This window comes from Corvus cornix, chromosome 2 (genome assembly GCF_000738735.6).
Source record: "Corvus cornix cornix isolate S_Up_H32 chromosome 2, ASM73873v5, whole genome shotgun sequence".
Taxonomy (NCBI): Eukaryota; Metazoa; Chordata; class Aves; order Passeriformes; family Corvidae; genus Corvus; species Corvus cornix.
Window position 1 is genome coordinate 307,250 of NC_046333.1, and position 17,317 is coordinate 324,566.

The 17,317-nt window shown below is 57.7% G+C and overlaps 1 protein-coding gene across 2 annotated transcripts in view; it reads right to left on the reverse strand.

The window, feature by feature from the left end:
* AGAP3 (ArfGAP with GTPase domain, ankyrin repeat and PH domain 3) overlaps nt 1-10,654 on the reverse strand; it is a 110,624-nt gene extending 99,970 nt beyond the window's left edge. For both annotated transcript variants that reach the window (XM_039550176.1, XM_039550178.1), the window contains exon 1: nt 10,258-10,654. In XM_039550176.1, coding sequence (XP_039406110.1) covers nt 10,258-10,537 — 280 coding nt within the window. In that variant the 5' untranslated portion in view covers nt 10,538-10,654. The remainder of the gene's footprint in view (nt 1-10,257) is intronic.
* Nucleotides 10,655-17,317: the final 6,663 nt, after the last annotated feature.

The window sequence follows — 17,317 nt, forward strand, 5'->3', positions numbered from 1 at the left end:
CTGTCTCACCAGGGGACTGCACAAGGTTGTTCCTGCCTCACCTGCAGATTCTGGGCTCTTCTGGACCCTGCAGCTCCTCTCTCAGGAACCAAACTGGCCACAACAGTTTGTCCTTGTTGATCCCAGCAATTCTTTTATCCCCTTTGTTCTCCTCCTGATTCTCTACAGCTTTTTTCACCGGCCTCAGACAGACCATCCTCACTCTCCACCTCCAGTGTTGCTGTTTTTTGGGTGTCTCACATGGCTCTGCCCATAGCACCTTCCCTTCTTCTTCCACGCTTCCTCCAGCCAGCCTTTAATTTAACGCCATCCCTCAGCTCTGTGTGATGATTCATAGTTCTGCTTTTCTATTCCTGGACTGTCTCCTGTCCAAAATGAAGTCTCAGCTTCTTTTCCCCTCCAGCATTTCAAGTGTGCACCACAAGCCCAAGGTCCACATGATTAAAGAGAACTGCTGCTAATCCCAGCTTTGTCCCATCTGCCCCCAAGCCCTTGCTGCTCAGGGACGAGGGACGTCACTCAGACCCTGTCTGGGACTCGAGGACATGACTCAGACAGTGAGAGTTCATGGATCCTCCTTTCCCTCTCCTCACCTCTCATCCTGGCTGTCCCTAAACCCCTGCAGAGCTACATGAGCTCCAGTCCCTGAAACCTCCTTGTCCCCTGGCCACACAGCCAAAGGCCCCCAGCATCCACTCTGCATTGACCACTACTAGCCCCTTTTCCCCAAAAGTGCCTATTACCCATAAAATCCTACCTCATCCCTATTCAGTCACAACATTGCTGCTACTGGAATTATTTCCCTAACCTCTCTCTTCAGCAGGCGAATGCTCCCTCTGAATCCCCCTCCGGGCCCTCCTCTTCTGTCACGTCAACCGCGAGCTGCGTGTCTTCCTCCTCCCAAATGCCTCATTCCATAACAACCACCCTTCCTCCGCTGTCTCCCTCCCAAACCCTGGCAGAAGCTCCGCTCCCCAGCAGCTGAATTCCAGCAAACACCTCCCTGCTTCCTTCTGTTTGTGCTTCATGTTGGAAAAGCTCTATGTATACCACCTGAAATCACTTTATTCTCCTCTTCCAAAGAGCTCCTCAAAGCTCCCCCAAGCTCTGTGCCCACCAGGAACACCCAAATCACCCAAGGTGAGGTGGCTGACCTGGGAGCTCCATGTCCTGACAAAGCTCCCCCATGTGCTCATCAGCACCTGCCTCTCACTTTTAAGTCAACTCCAAGCCCTCCACAGCAAGGTCGGCCCTGTCCTGTGCTCCCATACACAGGACCTGACGAGGTGAGGCTGCAAGGGCTGACTGCAGTGAAAAACCAGGATGAGGAAAAGCTTCTCCCACCGAACTGCTCCCGAGTGGAAGGGCCACGGCACCATCAGCCCTGCGGCACCCACCTCCCACCAGGAACTGCACTGGCCTTGGCCACCTGCCGCCAGTGTGGCATCCTGCATGGGTGTGTGCTCCTCCAGCCTCGCTCGATCCTCCAGACACTGGGGATGGACAGCACTTACCAGAGGCTGATCATAGAAACACCAAATGGTTCAAGTGGAAAAGGACCTTAAAGCCCACCCAGTCCCACCCATGCCATGGCCAGGGACACCTTCCACTATCCCAGGTTGCTCCAAGGCCCATCCAACCTGGCCTTGAACACTTCCGGGGATGAGGCAGCCACAACCATTTTAAGCAACCTGTGCCAGGGCCTCACCACCCCCACAGGGAAAAATTTCTTCCCAATATCCCATGCATGGGAAGACAAATTCCCCCTTGTCTTGTCACTCCAGTCCCTTGCTCAAAGTCCCTCTCTGAAGGCCAGACCCCTTTTCCCTACCACAGGAGTCATTGCTGGGGTAAATGCCCAAAATCAAGAGCAGGAGCCAGTGAGCACTGCGCCCACTGCGGGAGCCAGGGCCAACAGCCCACACTGGCCACCAAGGCAACCCGCAGTCAGCAGCTCCCACCCCTGGGACTCCGGGACCAGCAGGACCCAGCCAGGATTCCAGATGCAGCAGCTGGGAGCGTGGCACAGAGCCCTGAGGCCAGAGTGGATTTCATCACATAGATCACATGGCCAGAACCAGATCTCACACATGACCCCAGGCAGGAATTCCCCAGTGACTCACAGCCAGGGCTTCCAGAGTGGACATGCAGCCCCACTGCAGCCAGACACCCGGGACAGATGCAAACATCCCTTTCCCTCTGCATGCCACAAGCTGGGGTGCTCTGCTCTGTCTGGAAATCTATTTCCTTAGGATTTATGGGAATTCAGAAGCAGCAAGGTTTGGTTGTAACTGGACAGCAGGTCTGAAAGTCACTGAGGCAGGAGAGGTAAGCAGGCACGCAACAGGTCATAATCACACAAACCTCCTTCCAGTAGGGAAGCAGCTACAATTATCTTAATTTTTACCTTTCTTGCCCCAGAAGATTTCTTGCACTCACTACACCACTTCAGGAAATCCACCTGAATAGGCACCCATGGGATCCGTGCTCCCAGTGCTGCCCAGAGCTGCGGGAGGCAGCAGGAGTGAGACGACAGGTGTCTCTTCCATGAAGGGCACTGCAGGCAGAAACACAACAGACATGGATTCCCAATCCCTGCAGCTGCTGCACAGGGAGATAACAACTTGCAGGAAGTCTTGGAGAACAACTTAAAAAAAAAAAATCTGATGCCAAAGCAGGAAGGCAGGATAACAAGGAGAAAAGGCCTCCTCCTGACAGGGAGGGATGTGATAAGGGCATTGTGGTACTGCCGAGATGCCCATCAAGGTGCCGAGCTCCGATCACAGGCTGGGGCAGCTCTTGCATCCCTCAATTGCCAGCAGCCAGGCTACCGTGCCAGCTCCTCCAGACCATGTGGCCACTGCCTACTCCCCCCACATCCATGCCAGCTACGAGGGGATTTTAGCCCAAAGGCTGTACCCTATTGCCCCAGGTACCAGAGCACCCAGTATTCCCCAGTGTAGGACCATCCCATGTCAGCCAGCCCAGCTGGAAACACAGTTTAGGACCAGATCAGACATCATTTAGATCTAATTTGGCCACTCAAATTAAGCAAAAGTCCCATCACTAGCTCAGAACAACCAGCCTGGATGCAACCATGCCTTACATTCCCATCTCAGCGAGATTCCAGAGGAGGTGAGAGTCCAGCAGTGCCCAACACTGGAAGGTGTCTATGCAGACAGGGGACATGCTCTGTCAGCATCTTTGGGAAAGCTCCTGAAAACGAATGGCAGATGAGTGACTCACAGTCAACTGCCCAAAGCTGGCCCCACTGCTGGCCCCACTCACACCACTCCCACCGGGTACTCCCAGAGAGCCTGGCAACTCCAGCCCAAGCACAGCGGGAATGCACGAGGGCTCACCCCACATGCAGCACAGAGGCAGCTCTGCAGACAGGATCACTGCTGCCCCTGTTCTGACAGAGGCCCGGGTCAGCAGGACATGGCTGCTTGGAGCAACAGTCAGTGCAGAGCATCCCTAAACTGGAAAAAGCTCTGTGCAACCAAGCTGTGAAACTCCTGAGAAATCTGGAGTTTATGCTGGGACAAGAGTTATGTCGGGACTTCCCACAACAGTTGTGCTGGAAAGGCGGAGAGCAAGCAAGGACTGACATCACACCGACCCACAGCGAGCACAGGGAGACCAGCCAGTGTCTGGGCAAACACCCAGAGTGTGTCCCTGAACGGGCACCAGGCTCCCAGCTCCTCCCCAGGTACTGCTGGTGCTGCTGCCACGGTCAGGACACCTGGCACACGGAGCTTTGCCATCAGCACAGCTCGGATCAGCACAATCCAGGGCTATTCTGCCTGCCCCAGACCTGACAATGCATTCCCCCTCCTCACCACCTGCATTCACGTGGTCACACCACGAGCAGCTGAGAACTGACTGAACCAAACCCAACACATGCCTGGCTCCTGCCAGAGCAGCTCCTGATCACAGGGATGGGTAGGTGGAGCTGCCAAGTGGGAAGAGCTGCACTGTCCCTGCCTGGAGCAACTATGCCTGTATTGGATCAAGGGAACTGAAACTGCAGCCACAGAGATTCCCAATTCTCTCCTGAGCCCACCTCCAAATCCTGATCTTCCCCCGTGTATCTTGACATCCCCAGACTTTCCTCTTTAGTTGCAGTACCAAGTTCTTGCCCCCAGAGCACCAAGAATCTTTACCTCCCTCAGCACAGCACCTGCAATTCCATCCTGCTCAGCTTCCAGCCATCCGAACCATCCTCCAGCCTTCCTGCTACAGTTTCACCATCCCTCCCAACTCCTATCGATCAGGGCATCAAGCAATGGCCTTTTCTGATTTTCTGACTCTTCCCCAAGACCAGATTCTCCAGCTGTAAGCTCAGCACGGTGAGAGCTGCACCTGGCAAAGATGCCTCCAGATGACTTGGGCCACAACATAAATCTCTGTAAAAACATAGGATTTATTTGTTTAAGCATGCTAAAGGCTCCTTCAGCTGTGCTTTGGCTCTTGCCATCACTCCTGGGGGGCCAGGGTCTCCTGTCACATCAGAATCTGCTCCAGGACTCTTTCCAGGTAGATCCTTTTGCTTGTGCTGCTCGTGCCAGGCACTGGTGCCATGAGATGCTGACCAGTGCCAGTCCTGCCAACAGCCTCAGCCAGGCTTAGGAGCCCTTAGGAGCCTCTCCTGGGAGTCAGCCCTGAGACCACAGCCTCCTCACCCAAACAACACAGAGCACACAATCAGAACAGGAGCTGCTCCAAGAGCTGGAGCCCCTCTGCTCTGGTGCCAGGCTGGGCTGTTCACGTGGAGAAGAGAAGGTTCTGGAGACCTTAGAGCCCCTTCCAGTGCCTAAAGAGGCTCCAGGAGAGCTGGAGAGGGACTTTGGATAGTGGACTGGAGTGACAGGACAAGGGGGAATGGCTTCCCATGGACAAGAGGCCAGGGTTAGATGGGATATTGGGAAGAAATTTTTCCCTGTGAGGGTGGTGAGGCCCTGGCACAGGTTGCCCACAGAAGCTGCAGCTGCCCCATCCCTGGAAGTGCTCAAGGCCAGGTTGGACTGGGCTTGGGGCAACCTGGGATAGTGGAAGGTGTCCCTGCCCATGGCAGGGGGTGGAACAACATGGTCTGAGACCCAAACCATTCTCTGGTTCTGTGATTTGCCCTTAACTTCCAGGAAATCTGGAGACCACAGTGCCAGAGGAACCTTGCCTTGAATGCAGGGGGCAGTACAGCAGGAGCCACACAGCTGCCCAGAATCCCCAGCTCCGGCCCTGGAGCAGGGATGCGCCGATGGCTTTGGAGTTTGCAGCTCCCCCTACAGCACCCCAGCACCATGGCCTGTGGTTTCCCAGCCCTCAGGAACTACAGGCACACATAAACAGGGCAGTTCTGCAGAGGTCATGGAATTAGCAAGAAAAAGCTGGCTAAGCAGAATGCTCTCCTTCCCAAAGGGTGTCATTTACTCGAGGCTGATTCAGCAGAGCGAAGACATGGCGAGCCCAGTGTGCAGCCTGGCAGTGCGGGGCTCCCCGAGCCTGGCAGGACTGGAGGGCTCCAGCAAGGAGGGTCCTCATCTTCCTCCAGAAGACCCTGCATCAGTGGCAACTCCTGCCTCAGTTTGCTTTGTGAATCAGCACACCAGGAGCCAGTTTCAAAAGACGTTGGGGAAGGATGGAGCATGGAGCTGGAAGACTTGTGCTGGAACTGAACAGAATGATGAAGTTCAGCCAATTTAACTCATCAGAAAGAAAGATGGCAAAGTAACCTCAGTAACTGGTACAAGCGGCTTTAAACAGTATCAAAGCAGTCCTTCCTCAGAGAGAAATGCAGAAAACACCAGATGCCAGCTGGAAAAGTGACAGCAATTATTGACAGCAAGACAGGTTATGATGGAGTAAACTCCTGAGGCAGAGAGGCCCAGGGCTGTACCTCCAAAAAATAAGGCATTAGCCAGAGGCCTTATTTTTTAAGGCTAAAATCCTGGGATGGGCTATTTACACCAAGTGACCCAATGGTCCGTGTTGGCCTCACACCCAGCCGACAGCCAGGCCCTGATGGAGAGCCGGCAATGGGGTAGCCCCTGCCCGGCAGAGCAGCTGTGGAGGTCATGGACATCCAGGCTACTCCCAGCCACCACAGACATTCTGCAGAGCTTCTCTCATCCCAAGCCTCTGCCAGAGCAGCAACAGCTGGAAATTGTAGAGGAGAGCTTTCCCAAACTAATCCTGCTTCTTAAACTGCAGACAGGAACCCACATGGGTTTAGAGGCGAGTGGGAGAGGTGAGGAAGGACAACAAAGGGAAAACCATGTGCTCCAGGTAAAACTGACTACAGAGAGATTCCTGGTCCTGCTCCCTGGCCACTGAGTCCTCACCATGGCTCAAACCCTCTCCAAGCTCTCCCAGAGAGCTGACCTTTAGGTGGGCTGCAAGGCATGTGCACAACCACAAATGTCAGAAGAAAATTCCCATCATTTGGCAAAAGCTCGGTTGAGGGAATCTCTCCTACTTCTTATCTCCCTTCTACCTCTCCCTCCTGCCTTCACCACTTTACACACCCAGAAAACCTCTGTGTAACCATCTCTTCAGTCCCATATCATGATCTTCTTTCACTATTCCATCTTGCTGGTGCTGTCTCTCCCATCTGTCCATGGATCCGTGATGGTTCCGTGCTACTCTCAGCCTGTCCTGCATGTCCCTCAGGTAACCCTCTGCACCAGAGGCATTACTCGCCCTCCTCAAACCTGCATTCTGGTCACTGCTCAAAGTTCATTTCTAGGAAAGAAATTAAGCACTGTGCAATTACTGCTCTAATTACAAACTCTATTAATATGGTTCTGTCTGTAGCCCGTCCCAGAGTCGCAACGTTGGAGGTCACATTTACTGTGAGCAGGGGCTGCACCAGCCCCAGGTTGGTATCATTTTGCTTTATGCAGATATGAAATCTTTTATAGAACTCAGCAGCTTGCAGCAGTCTCCACAACTTGGCAAGGAAAGCAGCCTAGAATGAGGGAATCGCTTTTTGCAAGCCCCCTGAAAATCTGTCCAAATTTGGTGGTTAGAAACTACCAAAAAACTCCAGGTCCTGCCTGTGATGCAGCTGATGCTGGCGACCAGCCCAACCTGCCATCTCCCCCAGCCCCAGTGCCCCTCAGCCCCTCTGCCCCCATCACCTCCGAATGAAGCTCCAACTCAAGGAGGAGACCAAAACAGAGCAGACTTCTCTTTCTTCCCACAGTGGCACCACTGATGCTGACCCATGAGCAGGCGCAGCTGGCTCTCACCCCATCGTGGGCTTCAAACTCCTTGGGAAAGGCTTGTTCTCCAAGTCCAGGGGCCTGGCAGGGCTCTGGCCGCAGCAGCCCCCCAACACCCACTCCACCCCCCTTCCTGGCAGTGCCACACTGTCACAGACCTCCCCGCGGTTCTGTACAGCCCTGCCAAGCCCCCTAACTCCACTGCCAGCATGGCTGTAACAGTGACACCCTTGTGGTGACACCCCCACAGGGACACCAGCAGCCCTGGCCCTGGCAGAGGGTGGGCAGTTTGGACTCCCTGCCCCACTGCAGCACAGTACTGCCTTCAACTTTTCCCTTTCAAAAATGAAGGAATTGCCTACAGGAAAGCAATCTGGCAGGAGGACATGAGCAAGTCCTGCAAGTGCTCAAGTGTTAGGAAATTGAATTTGGGGTTTCACTGGCAACTTCCGTCATGGATTTTCAGACCATGAGCCGTCGTCCCGGTCACCAACTCTGATCTTCAGATCAGGAACATCAACAAACAAAATCCTCTTCCAGACATTTCTGTATCAAGCCCCAAACCTGCAGTTTAGAAGGAAATTCCCTTCCAGACCCAGACACTCCACGAACGATAACATCTCCAGCAAGGCTCTCCCAGCCGTTAATTAACCCCTGTTAATTCATCCACACACACCCGGTAACGGGTCACAGGTAACTGTACAACCACAGCACACATTTCACCAGGATCAGGATTCATCCCAGTGCCTGGCAGGTAATAAGGGAATGCAGCCCAGAGAAGGAAATCTGTGGGATTCCTGCTGCAGATCCACAGGGAAGGCTCAGAGGAGACAGGATGGAGCTGCGGCTTGAGCAGGCAAAGCCCCCGAGGACATGCAGCCTCTGGCACCATCTCACAGCCCTGTGGACACCAGGTGAGACGTGTCACAGCCAGCTGGGTGCAGGGCACCCCTGAGCCCTCATTTTGGGAGACACAGGGTGCTTTGGGAAGCCCTGAGCACCTCAGCAGCGCACAAGAGGCCGGTGTGTGTGTTCACACCTTCCTGAGCAACAGGAGGAACCACGCACCACAGGAGTTGCTAAGAGACGCGCGCCTCCCACCAACGTGCCCAGCACCCACTGCCGCGGCTGGGGGCGCAGGACGGGACAGGCGCCCAGCACCCCGGGAGGCTCAGCATCATCCCTGCAGAGGGACAAGGGGCAGGGACACGGCGCCCAGGACGGCTCTGCCCACAGAGGCAACCCTGGGAGCACCTCAGGCATAGCCCCGCCATGTCTCAGCTCGCAGCTCCTCTGTCCCACAGCGCAGGAGCCACATACAAGATCAGATCATGTCACCAGTGACCTCGGGACTCCCACCGCAGCTGTCATCAGAGGCACAAACAAGGGAGAGCTGCAGAAGCCCCATGGGAATGGGCACAAGACAGTCCTTCCCCACCAGCCCACCGCGACTCCCCGAGTTGGACTGGTGGGACCCCAATGTATCGGACTGAGCCATTGCCACGGCCTGTGCCAGTCTGGTGCTCCCACCCATCTCCATCCAGCCTGAGTCCCTTTCCTCTTCTCCTCGAGTTCCATCAACCCAACAGCTTTCTGTGGCTGAAGACCTCCACAGAGGTGGAAAGGCCCTCCAGCATCAGCCCAGGGTTTTACACCCACCCTGTCTTGACCCCATTGAGTGTCCTTTGTCCTTGCAGCATGAGGCTGATAAATTCTGGGATTTACATTCCCTCAACCCATGCAGCCTTTCAGACTCTTCTTACAATCCGTCTTCCTTCCATCCTTTCCACAGAAACCCAAAAGGACCAAAGTGGGATGCAGGCCTCTGGAGAAGTAACCAGGCTGCTTCTCTATGCAGCATCACCATGGTGGCCAGCACCCCTATAGCGGGGCCACCACTCCCCAAAACCACCTCGTGTGCCCCTGCAGTGACATTCCTGGTGTGAGGCAGCAGGAACGGAGCTGAGCATGCTGCCACCACCAAGCAAGGACAGCAAAACCCAGGGCAGGGAAACGGCTGTGCTTGGCAGGCACCAAGCTGGACCGGGGCTCCTCACACAGACCAAAGGCACCCACGGCCCTGCAGCCTTCCCTGCTGCGGGCCAGCTGCAGAAACCTGGAGGTTTGGGCTCACCGAGGGCAGAGGGACCCTTAGGCTGGGGGGCTGCCAGAGCCTGCCGGCCCGCAGTGGGCCTCAGCACACCACGATCAACCTTCCCCTCCCCTCAGCTCCACCGCAGCCTGCCGGCTCCACCGCAGCCCTTCGCCCATCCTGGCCTCCAGATCCATCCCAGTCCCTCTCCCTCACCTCAGCCCATCGGCTGCACCGCGGCCCCTCACCCATGGCGGTCCCCCAGCTCCATCGCAGCCCCTCGGCCCCATCCCACTCCCCCAGCTCCATCGCAGCCCCTCGGCTCCTCTGCAGTTCCTCGGCTCCATCGCTCCCCTCACTGCCGGTTCCCGGGACTCGGGCTGCAGTTTTCTGCATTTCTAATGTTAACGGGCTCCGGCGGATCCCGTTCCTCGTCGATGCCGAGTACAGACCCCCCCCGCCCCGATGCCGGACCAGCGCCCGCCCCCGCCCGCCGCTCCCGGCAGAGGCCGCGGGCGGAGTCCCCGGCCCTGCGCAGGCCCGGCCGCGACCACCATCGCTGTGGGGCCGGGGCCGGAGCCGAGCCCGGGGCGGGGGCGGCTGACGAGCGTGTCCCCTTCGCTCCCTCCCTCCCGGCCCGCCCGGCCCCCGCAGCCCCGTCGTGCCCGGCCCCGCTGCCGGCGGCGGGGGCGCAGCGCCCACAGGCCCCGGCCCCGTGCAGGCCGCGCCCGGCCCCCCGCGCCCCCGGCCCCGCCGCTGCAGGGCCCGGCGCGATCCCGATCCCAGTCCCGCGGGCAGGGCCGGGCCGGGCTCCGCCGGGCCCCGCGGGCGGCAGCGGGCGCAGGTGCAGCGGCGGCGGGGACAAAGGCGGCGGCACCAATGCCCGGCTCGGTGCCCCGTTCCCGGTGACCCGTTCCGTGCCCGGTTCCCGGTGCTCACCCTCGATGGAGATGACGTGCTCGCGGATCTGGCTCTGCAGCGCCAGGTCCTCCACGCGCTCGATGAGGTCGTAGATCGCGTAGATATTGGGGTGCACGGACTCGAAGCGCCCGATTTCGGCACGGATCGCGGCCGAGTTGGAGAGCCCGAACTGCGGCGGGGGCGGCCCGCCGGGCTGCGGCCCCGAGGGCCCGGGCACGGGCACGGGCACCGGCCCGCCCGGCGCCGCCAGGCTCTGCTGCTGCCCGGGGCTCTGCCCGGCGCCGCCCGGGAAGTTCATCGCGGCGGCGGCAGGGCCGGTCAGCGGCGCGGGGCTCCGGGCAGCCGCTGCATGGCCGCAGCCGCGTCCGTCCGCGGGTCCGCCGAGCTCCGCCGCCGCCCCCGACCGCCTCCCGCCTGCTCCGCCCCGCCCCGCCCGCGTCAGCGGGACCGTCCCCGCGGCGGGCGGGGAGCGGGGGCAACGAGATGGGGAGAGCAGGGAGCGGAACCGGGACTCGGGAGGGGGAGAGGGGCACTGGGATCCGGGAGGGGAGCGGGGGGCCGGGGCCCAGAACGGGAGGAGCTGGGACCAGGAGGGGGAGCGGAGGACTGTCAGTGCCCGGCCCTGCGCCGCCCCGCCGCGGCCCCTGCCCGCCCGGCACCCCAGTGCGGGGCACTTGGCCCCCTGCTCGGCCCTCGCCTGGGTACGAGTCTCGGCTCCTGTCCCTCAACACCGCACCGCGGCCACCCCGGGACACCCCGACGGCAGCGCCGGTGCTGTGCGGCTGTCCATGCCCTGCAGGGCACGGGAGGATTCCCCCGCCCCGGCCTGGAAACCCCCTGTGCCAACCTGGAGACCCCTGAGCCAGCCTGGGGACCCCCTTGTGCCAGCCCTGCCTCCAACTGCGTTTCAGAGGTGATTTCGTCGTTAATCACCCCAAGGTCATTAATGAGGCTGTGGAACATGACCCATCCGAAGAAGTTCCTGGGTGCCCACCAGCTGCTGCCCCACTGTGGTGGGGTCTCCTCGCTGGTCACCCTGTGCCCACAGGGCCGACTGCTGTCACCCTGCTCGTATGCTCAGTACAGGCTGCTCCAGGCCACTCTGGTGAGGGCTGGCACGATGATGGAACTACCCAGGGGACCCACCACGGTGACAGTCCAACCATCTCAGGGATGCCTGATGGGCAGGGGCTGATAACATCCCTCCCGTTGTACCCATCCCTAAAACAGCTTGCATGGGGTGACCTGGGGCACAGGAAGGTTCTGGCTGGGCACAGGGCTGGCAGCCCCTGGCAGTGCCATGGGAGCCAGCAGAGCTCACTGGGGCATCACTGGGGATTAGCTGAGATCTTTCAAACGGCTGAGAAACAAAAAACCAGGATCATGGGCCCTGGCAGATTAAATGAGAAAGTGGAATTTGGGAGAGAAGAAAGGAACAAAAAAGGTGAGCAGCTGAGAGAACCAAGATTGCAATGGATTTCTCCCTCAGTCCCACTGGGACAATGCCTCAGTGCCAGGGAGGCTCAGGGGGCAGCTGGGGGCTGGTTCCCACCCTCTGCCCTTCTCTGGGTGATGGTGGGAAGGGTTGGAGAAGGAGGGAGACAAGGAGGAAGAGGACAACAAGGAGGAGAAGGAGGAGGAGAGATCTCTGGGAAGTTTCTAAATGCCTCCCGGCTCTGGAATCCTCTACGACTCAGCAGTGGGTGCTGGCGTGTGTGGGTGGGAGAAGCACCTCCCTGCCCTCTCGCCCTCCTTCCTGTGCCTTGCTGGGATTCCTTGAGTGCATCCCAACCACCTCTGCCATGAGAAGGGGTTTATTAGACAACAACTTTTATGAGGGTTTTCTTGAAAGCATTTAGAAAATCTGTAACTGTTATAGCACCAGGATCCCCTCACCTGCATACTCCCCCTGCCTACACACCCACCTGCATGCTCCCCAAGGCTTCCAAAGGTCTTTGAAAGATCTATGAGTCACAGCTCTGCTCAGCAGGAGCTGGACTGGCTCTTCCCTGACGTGTCTGAGGGGATTACATCCGCATGGGCTATGCAGGGCCATCCCACCACCGCAACACAACAGTGCTCGGCTCTGCAATGGCCTTTCTCCAGCCTGTTTTTTGTTTGGGTCTCTTGGTCCTTGCTTATGGCCTTTTTCTCCATCTTCTACCATCACAATCATCATCATCATTATCCCAGAATGGTTTGGGTGGAAAGGGACCTTAAAGCCCATGCAGTTCCACCCCCTGCTGCAGACAGGGACACCTTCTACCAGACCAGGATGCTCCACACCCCGTCCATCCTGGCCTTGAATACTTTCAGGGATGGGACAGCCACAGCTTCTGTGGGCAACCTGTGCCAGGGCTTCCCCACCCTCACAGGGAAGAATTTCTCTCCAGTATCCCACTAAACCCTGCCCTCCATCAGTTGTCACATGAACATTTATAAATTGTCTCTGTTTCAACACCTTTGAATGTCCAGACACCCCACGTGCAGCCTCCACCACATCACCCTCTCAGTTAGGGATTCTGGGATTTATCCCTGGTGAGGGATGGGACATCATCCCTCATCCCTCCCTCACCCTCACCTGGCTGAGGCAGCAGCATGGATGAGTCGAGGTGACTTTCCCCTGACAGGTGGGCTCTGGCCACCCCCACCTCCCCTGCCCCCTCCTCCTCCTCCTTCGCCTCCTGCTCCTCCTCACTCTTCTCCTCCTCTTCCTCCTTCTCCTCCAGCAGAGATGCGCAATGCCCCCCTGCCTCAGCCCTGGCTGCTCGTCCCCCACACGGGTATTTACAGATCGCCCTGAGCCGACATCTTGAGTCTCCTCCAGTATCCTCCAGCACGGGGGATCCCAAGGGTCCCCACCACCTCCCACCACCCAGCAGGACACAGGGCACAGGGATGGGATGAGAGCCAGGACACTGGGATGGGGCATCGCCCAGCCCAAGCCTGCGCAGATGGGACCCTGTCCCCACCAGCCCCTGTGGAGCGGGACCCCCCCAGTCAGCACTGGGGCCAGCACTGGAGAACTGGGGCCTGGAGTGTCGCAGAGGCGCAGAGGGAGCAGAGCAAACAGATGGAGCTGGGGCTTAGCACAGGGATGGGAAAACCCAGGAGAGAAGTTCAATATGCTGAAAAGGCAGGAGCAGGTGGGGACGAGCTGGGGCTTTCAGGAGCAAACATTCCCGCAGGGATGGCCAACCACCTGCTCTCTGCAGACACAGGCCACTTGGAGATGTAAACTGCTTTTTAGGATGGATTTCACCCTCAGATCTTGAACTTTCTCTGCTCCATCTGCAGCACTTCCATCTGACGCTGCAGTTCGTGAGTGCCTCAAACTGGTGCCGCTGCCAGGAGGAGCTGCCACCTCCTTTACTATCTCCTCCTCTTTCTCTTCCTCTTCCTCCTCCTCCTCCTTCTTTTCCTGCTGCTGCCCCCACCCCCAGACCAGCCACCCTGGTACCCATGGTGTCCATGGCAGTGGGGTGGAACAGGATGGGCGTGAAGGTCCCTTCCCACCCAAATCAGTCCATGACACCGGACAGTGCCAGAGCCCCATGTGGGGCAGCAGGAGGGTCCCTGCTGCAGACTCCAAATGCCCACCCAGGATGCAGGGCTGGGGAGCAGCACCACCAGAACAGAGCTGAGGGGAGGCCAAGGCCCACAGCTGAGCTTCAGTCGGTGTCTGGGCAAAGTGGGCAGAGATGGGGGTCCCGGGGGGCTCTCCAGGGCTTTATGGCTTCTCAGTGTATGGGGACACTCTGAGGTGTTTGATCACTCTTGGAATAAAAACTGGGACTTCCTTTCTGTGGGGCCCTCTCTGTCAGGAGAGCTGAGGGCACAGCTGGGGGACACTGCTGGGGACACTGCTCCTCTTTCCCAGACTAAGGGGAGCAGGAAACTCATCTGTCTCTGGGAGCTGGGGCTGCCCATCCTCCTGCACACCCAACATAGTGATGGCTCCTGTTCCCAAACCCATCGGCACTTTGCTGCATGGCAGCATTGGTTCGGGGGGAGGGAGGTGTTTAATGTCACCCTCCAGTGACAGGGACTGTCCTCTCTGGGCTGGGGATCAGCCAGCAGCTTTCCCCGGAATAGCTGCAGCTCTTTAATCTCACTCTGGAGCATAGAGGTACTGGCTGCACCATTAATCCCATCCAGATCCACACCATGCGGCTGTCAAATGGCAAATCCAAAATCCACTGCTCAGCGGCTGGAGCATCCTGCTGTGTCCCTGCTGTGAGGCTCTGGGCAGCTCTGGGTGTGGAGCAGAGAGGAGCAGAACGTCCCACCCAGGAGTTTCTGGAAGGGGACTGCACGGCCCCTCACTGTGCCAAGGACACGAGATGGCTGCTGGCTGGCAAGGTGACCACAGTTCCCAGGACCACAGTTGTCTGTGTCTCTTGCTGTGACCCACCACGGTGCCGTCGGCCATCTCAGACCACCCCATGGGTTTTGGTGACAGCTGGGACATGTTCCGCTCCCACGAGCGTCCACCTGCACATTGAGGGGCCCCGGGATCCTCTTCTGGGCTGGGCTGGGTGGGTCCCATCAGCGCTGCTTCCACAGGAACCAGGGACACTCCAGGGGGCACATCCATGTCTGGGGTGGTGTCCCAGTGTCCCCAGTGCCCCACCAGGGCAGAATCCTTCTGCGACCCCTCTCTGGTCACAACCCCAGAGGAGCTGGACTGTGCAAATATGTGGGCTTTGGGAAAAGAGGGTGAAAACGGAGCAAGGTGGATTAAACCCCCCTGGGCACTGTGGAGGTCCTGAACAGAGCTCAGGGTCAACAATCCCAGCAAGGCCTGTGGGACAGGAGGGGGCTCAGCCAGCAGGACAAGAGGGGGCTCAGCCTAGTCATGGGGGGAGACCACAGGGAGAAACACTGTGAAAGGTGAAATGGTGAGTAGAGAGGAAACAGAAGGAAGGGACCATGAACCCTGACAGACACACAGTGGGGCAGCCCTTCTCATGAAAATGTTTTCCCCAATATCCAACCTAAACCTCCTCTGGCACGGCTTGAGGCTGTTTCCCTCTTGTCCTGTCCCTTGTTCCCTGGGAGCAGAGCTCGACCCCCACCTGTCCTGTCAGGGAGTTGTGCAGAGCCACAAGGTCCCCCCTGAGCCTCCTTTTCTCCAGGCTGAGCCCCTTTCCCAGCTCCTTCAGGTGCTCCTGGGGCTCCAGCCCCTTCCCAGCTCCGTTCCCTGCCCTGGACACGCTCCAGCACCTCAGGGTCTTTCTTGTCTTGAGGGGCCAATACTGACCTCAGGCCTCAGCAGTGCCAGCCCAGGGGACGGGCACTGCCCTGGTTCCTCCTGTGCTGGAGGTGGCCGGAGCCCCCCGTCACACGCCCCAGACCCAGCAGGAGCAGAGCTGCAGGAAGGGGCTGGGACACCTTTGGGTGTCGCTATCTGGGGGCCCCCACCCTGCTGACCCCTGGGACCACCCAGGCAGGGCAGGGGGATCCCGCTTCCAGAGCAGCACCCCCAGAACTGGTCATCACTCTACACCACCAGTCTTTCAGGAGAACACTGAAAATCCAGGGGGTTCGGAGCAGCCCTGGGCAGGGCAACACTAGTTCTCCCTGGTTCCTCAGCAGCAGATTTAAGGAGCACAATCTGCTCAGCTTTCCTGGGAAACTGAAGGTGACACTGGGGAAGTACTTCCAGGGGAATATTAAACAGCTTCTTAATCGAGGCAGGAAGGATGGAAAAATCTCACTCTCTGGGAGCTGAAGCCAGACAAATCCACAGTGACAACCAGACACCGGATTTATCAGGGAGGGGATGAACCACTGGATAAACCCTCAAATCTGAGCAGCCACAACCCCTCCAGCAGTCAATTCAGGCTCATTCCAACATTGGGAAGGGATAAATCCCAGTTCTCTGCCTGCACGGATCAGTCATGGTTTAAATCTGCTGCTGCTCTCACATCCATTGCTCTGACAGCCCCAGGATCTGCCTGGCACCTCGGCAGCTCCAGGCTGGAGATGGGTTTTGCCTTACTTGGAGTGGGGATCCCTCACCTGCAGCCCGTCCTTCCCACCCAGAGGCAGCTCCCACCCAGAATCCCAGCACAGAAATCCTGAATTCCCTCCTGGGAGGCCCCCGACCCCAGATACCCTCAGCAGGAAGGGGCTGCCCTGGCACGCTGACACCTCCTGGTTTTATCCTGATTTCATCCTGATTTTTTCCCAGGAAAGATATTATGGATGATAAAATCCTCCTGATCTTATCCAAGGAAATGTCAATGCCATGCCATCGAGGGACCTGCAGACGGGACGCCCTGGGGACAGGAGACATTGTTGCCCAAAATTTCCCTTCCACCCACAGTTGTCCTTTATGGGAGCGTCAGTTTTTTCCCATCTCCCCCATCCCTGTTGCTGTATTTCCATGGTTGGACCTCTTCAGTTAAAAGTAAGAATTTTTCACATAAAACTAAGAACCTTTCATTTAAAATTAAGAATCTTTCACCTAAAATGAACAATTTCTAGCCCAAAATTAAAACCTTTTCACCTAAAATTAACAACCTTTAACCTAAAATTAAGAATTTTTCACCTAATATAAAATATTTTAATCAGAGCCTGCAGGTGACTTTAGGCACTCCTGGGGATTCACAGCTCCAGAGTCACTGAAGGTAGAAAACTCTCGGAGATGCCTGAACCCACCCATCCTCAGCACGGCCATGGCTACCACTACCCGTGTCCCCAAGTGACACATCCACAGGAACTTAAACCTGGGAGTATCTAGAGAATCTGGGAGTGACTGGAGCCATACTGGAGGTGACTGGTAGCAACTGGAACTACACTGGGGACAAATGGCATCATACTGGGATTAACTGGGTTCATACTGGGAATTACACTAGGAGCAACTGAAACCACGCTGGCAGTAACTGGGATCATACTGGGAGCAGCTGAGCCTATGCTGGGGTAATACTGTGACCATACTGGAACTGTCTGGGAACATACTGCAAATTACTACAGTAATACTGGAAGCGTCTAGGAGGGACTGGGATCACACGGGGAGTGACCGGAAGTGACCGGGATCATTCTGGGAGTACGAGCCTGGCGCCGGGGGCTT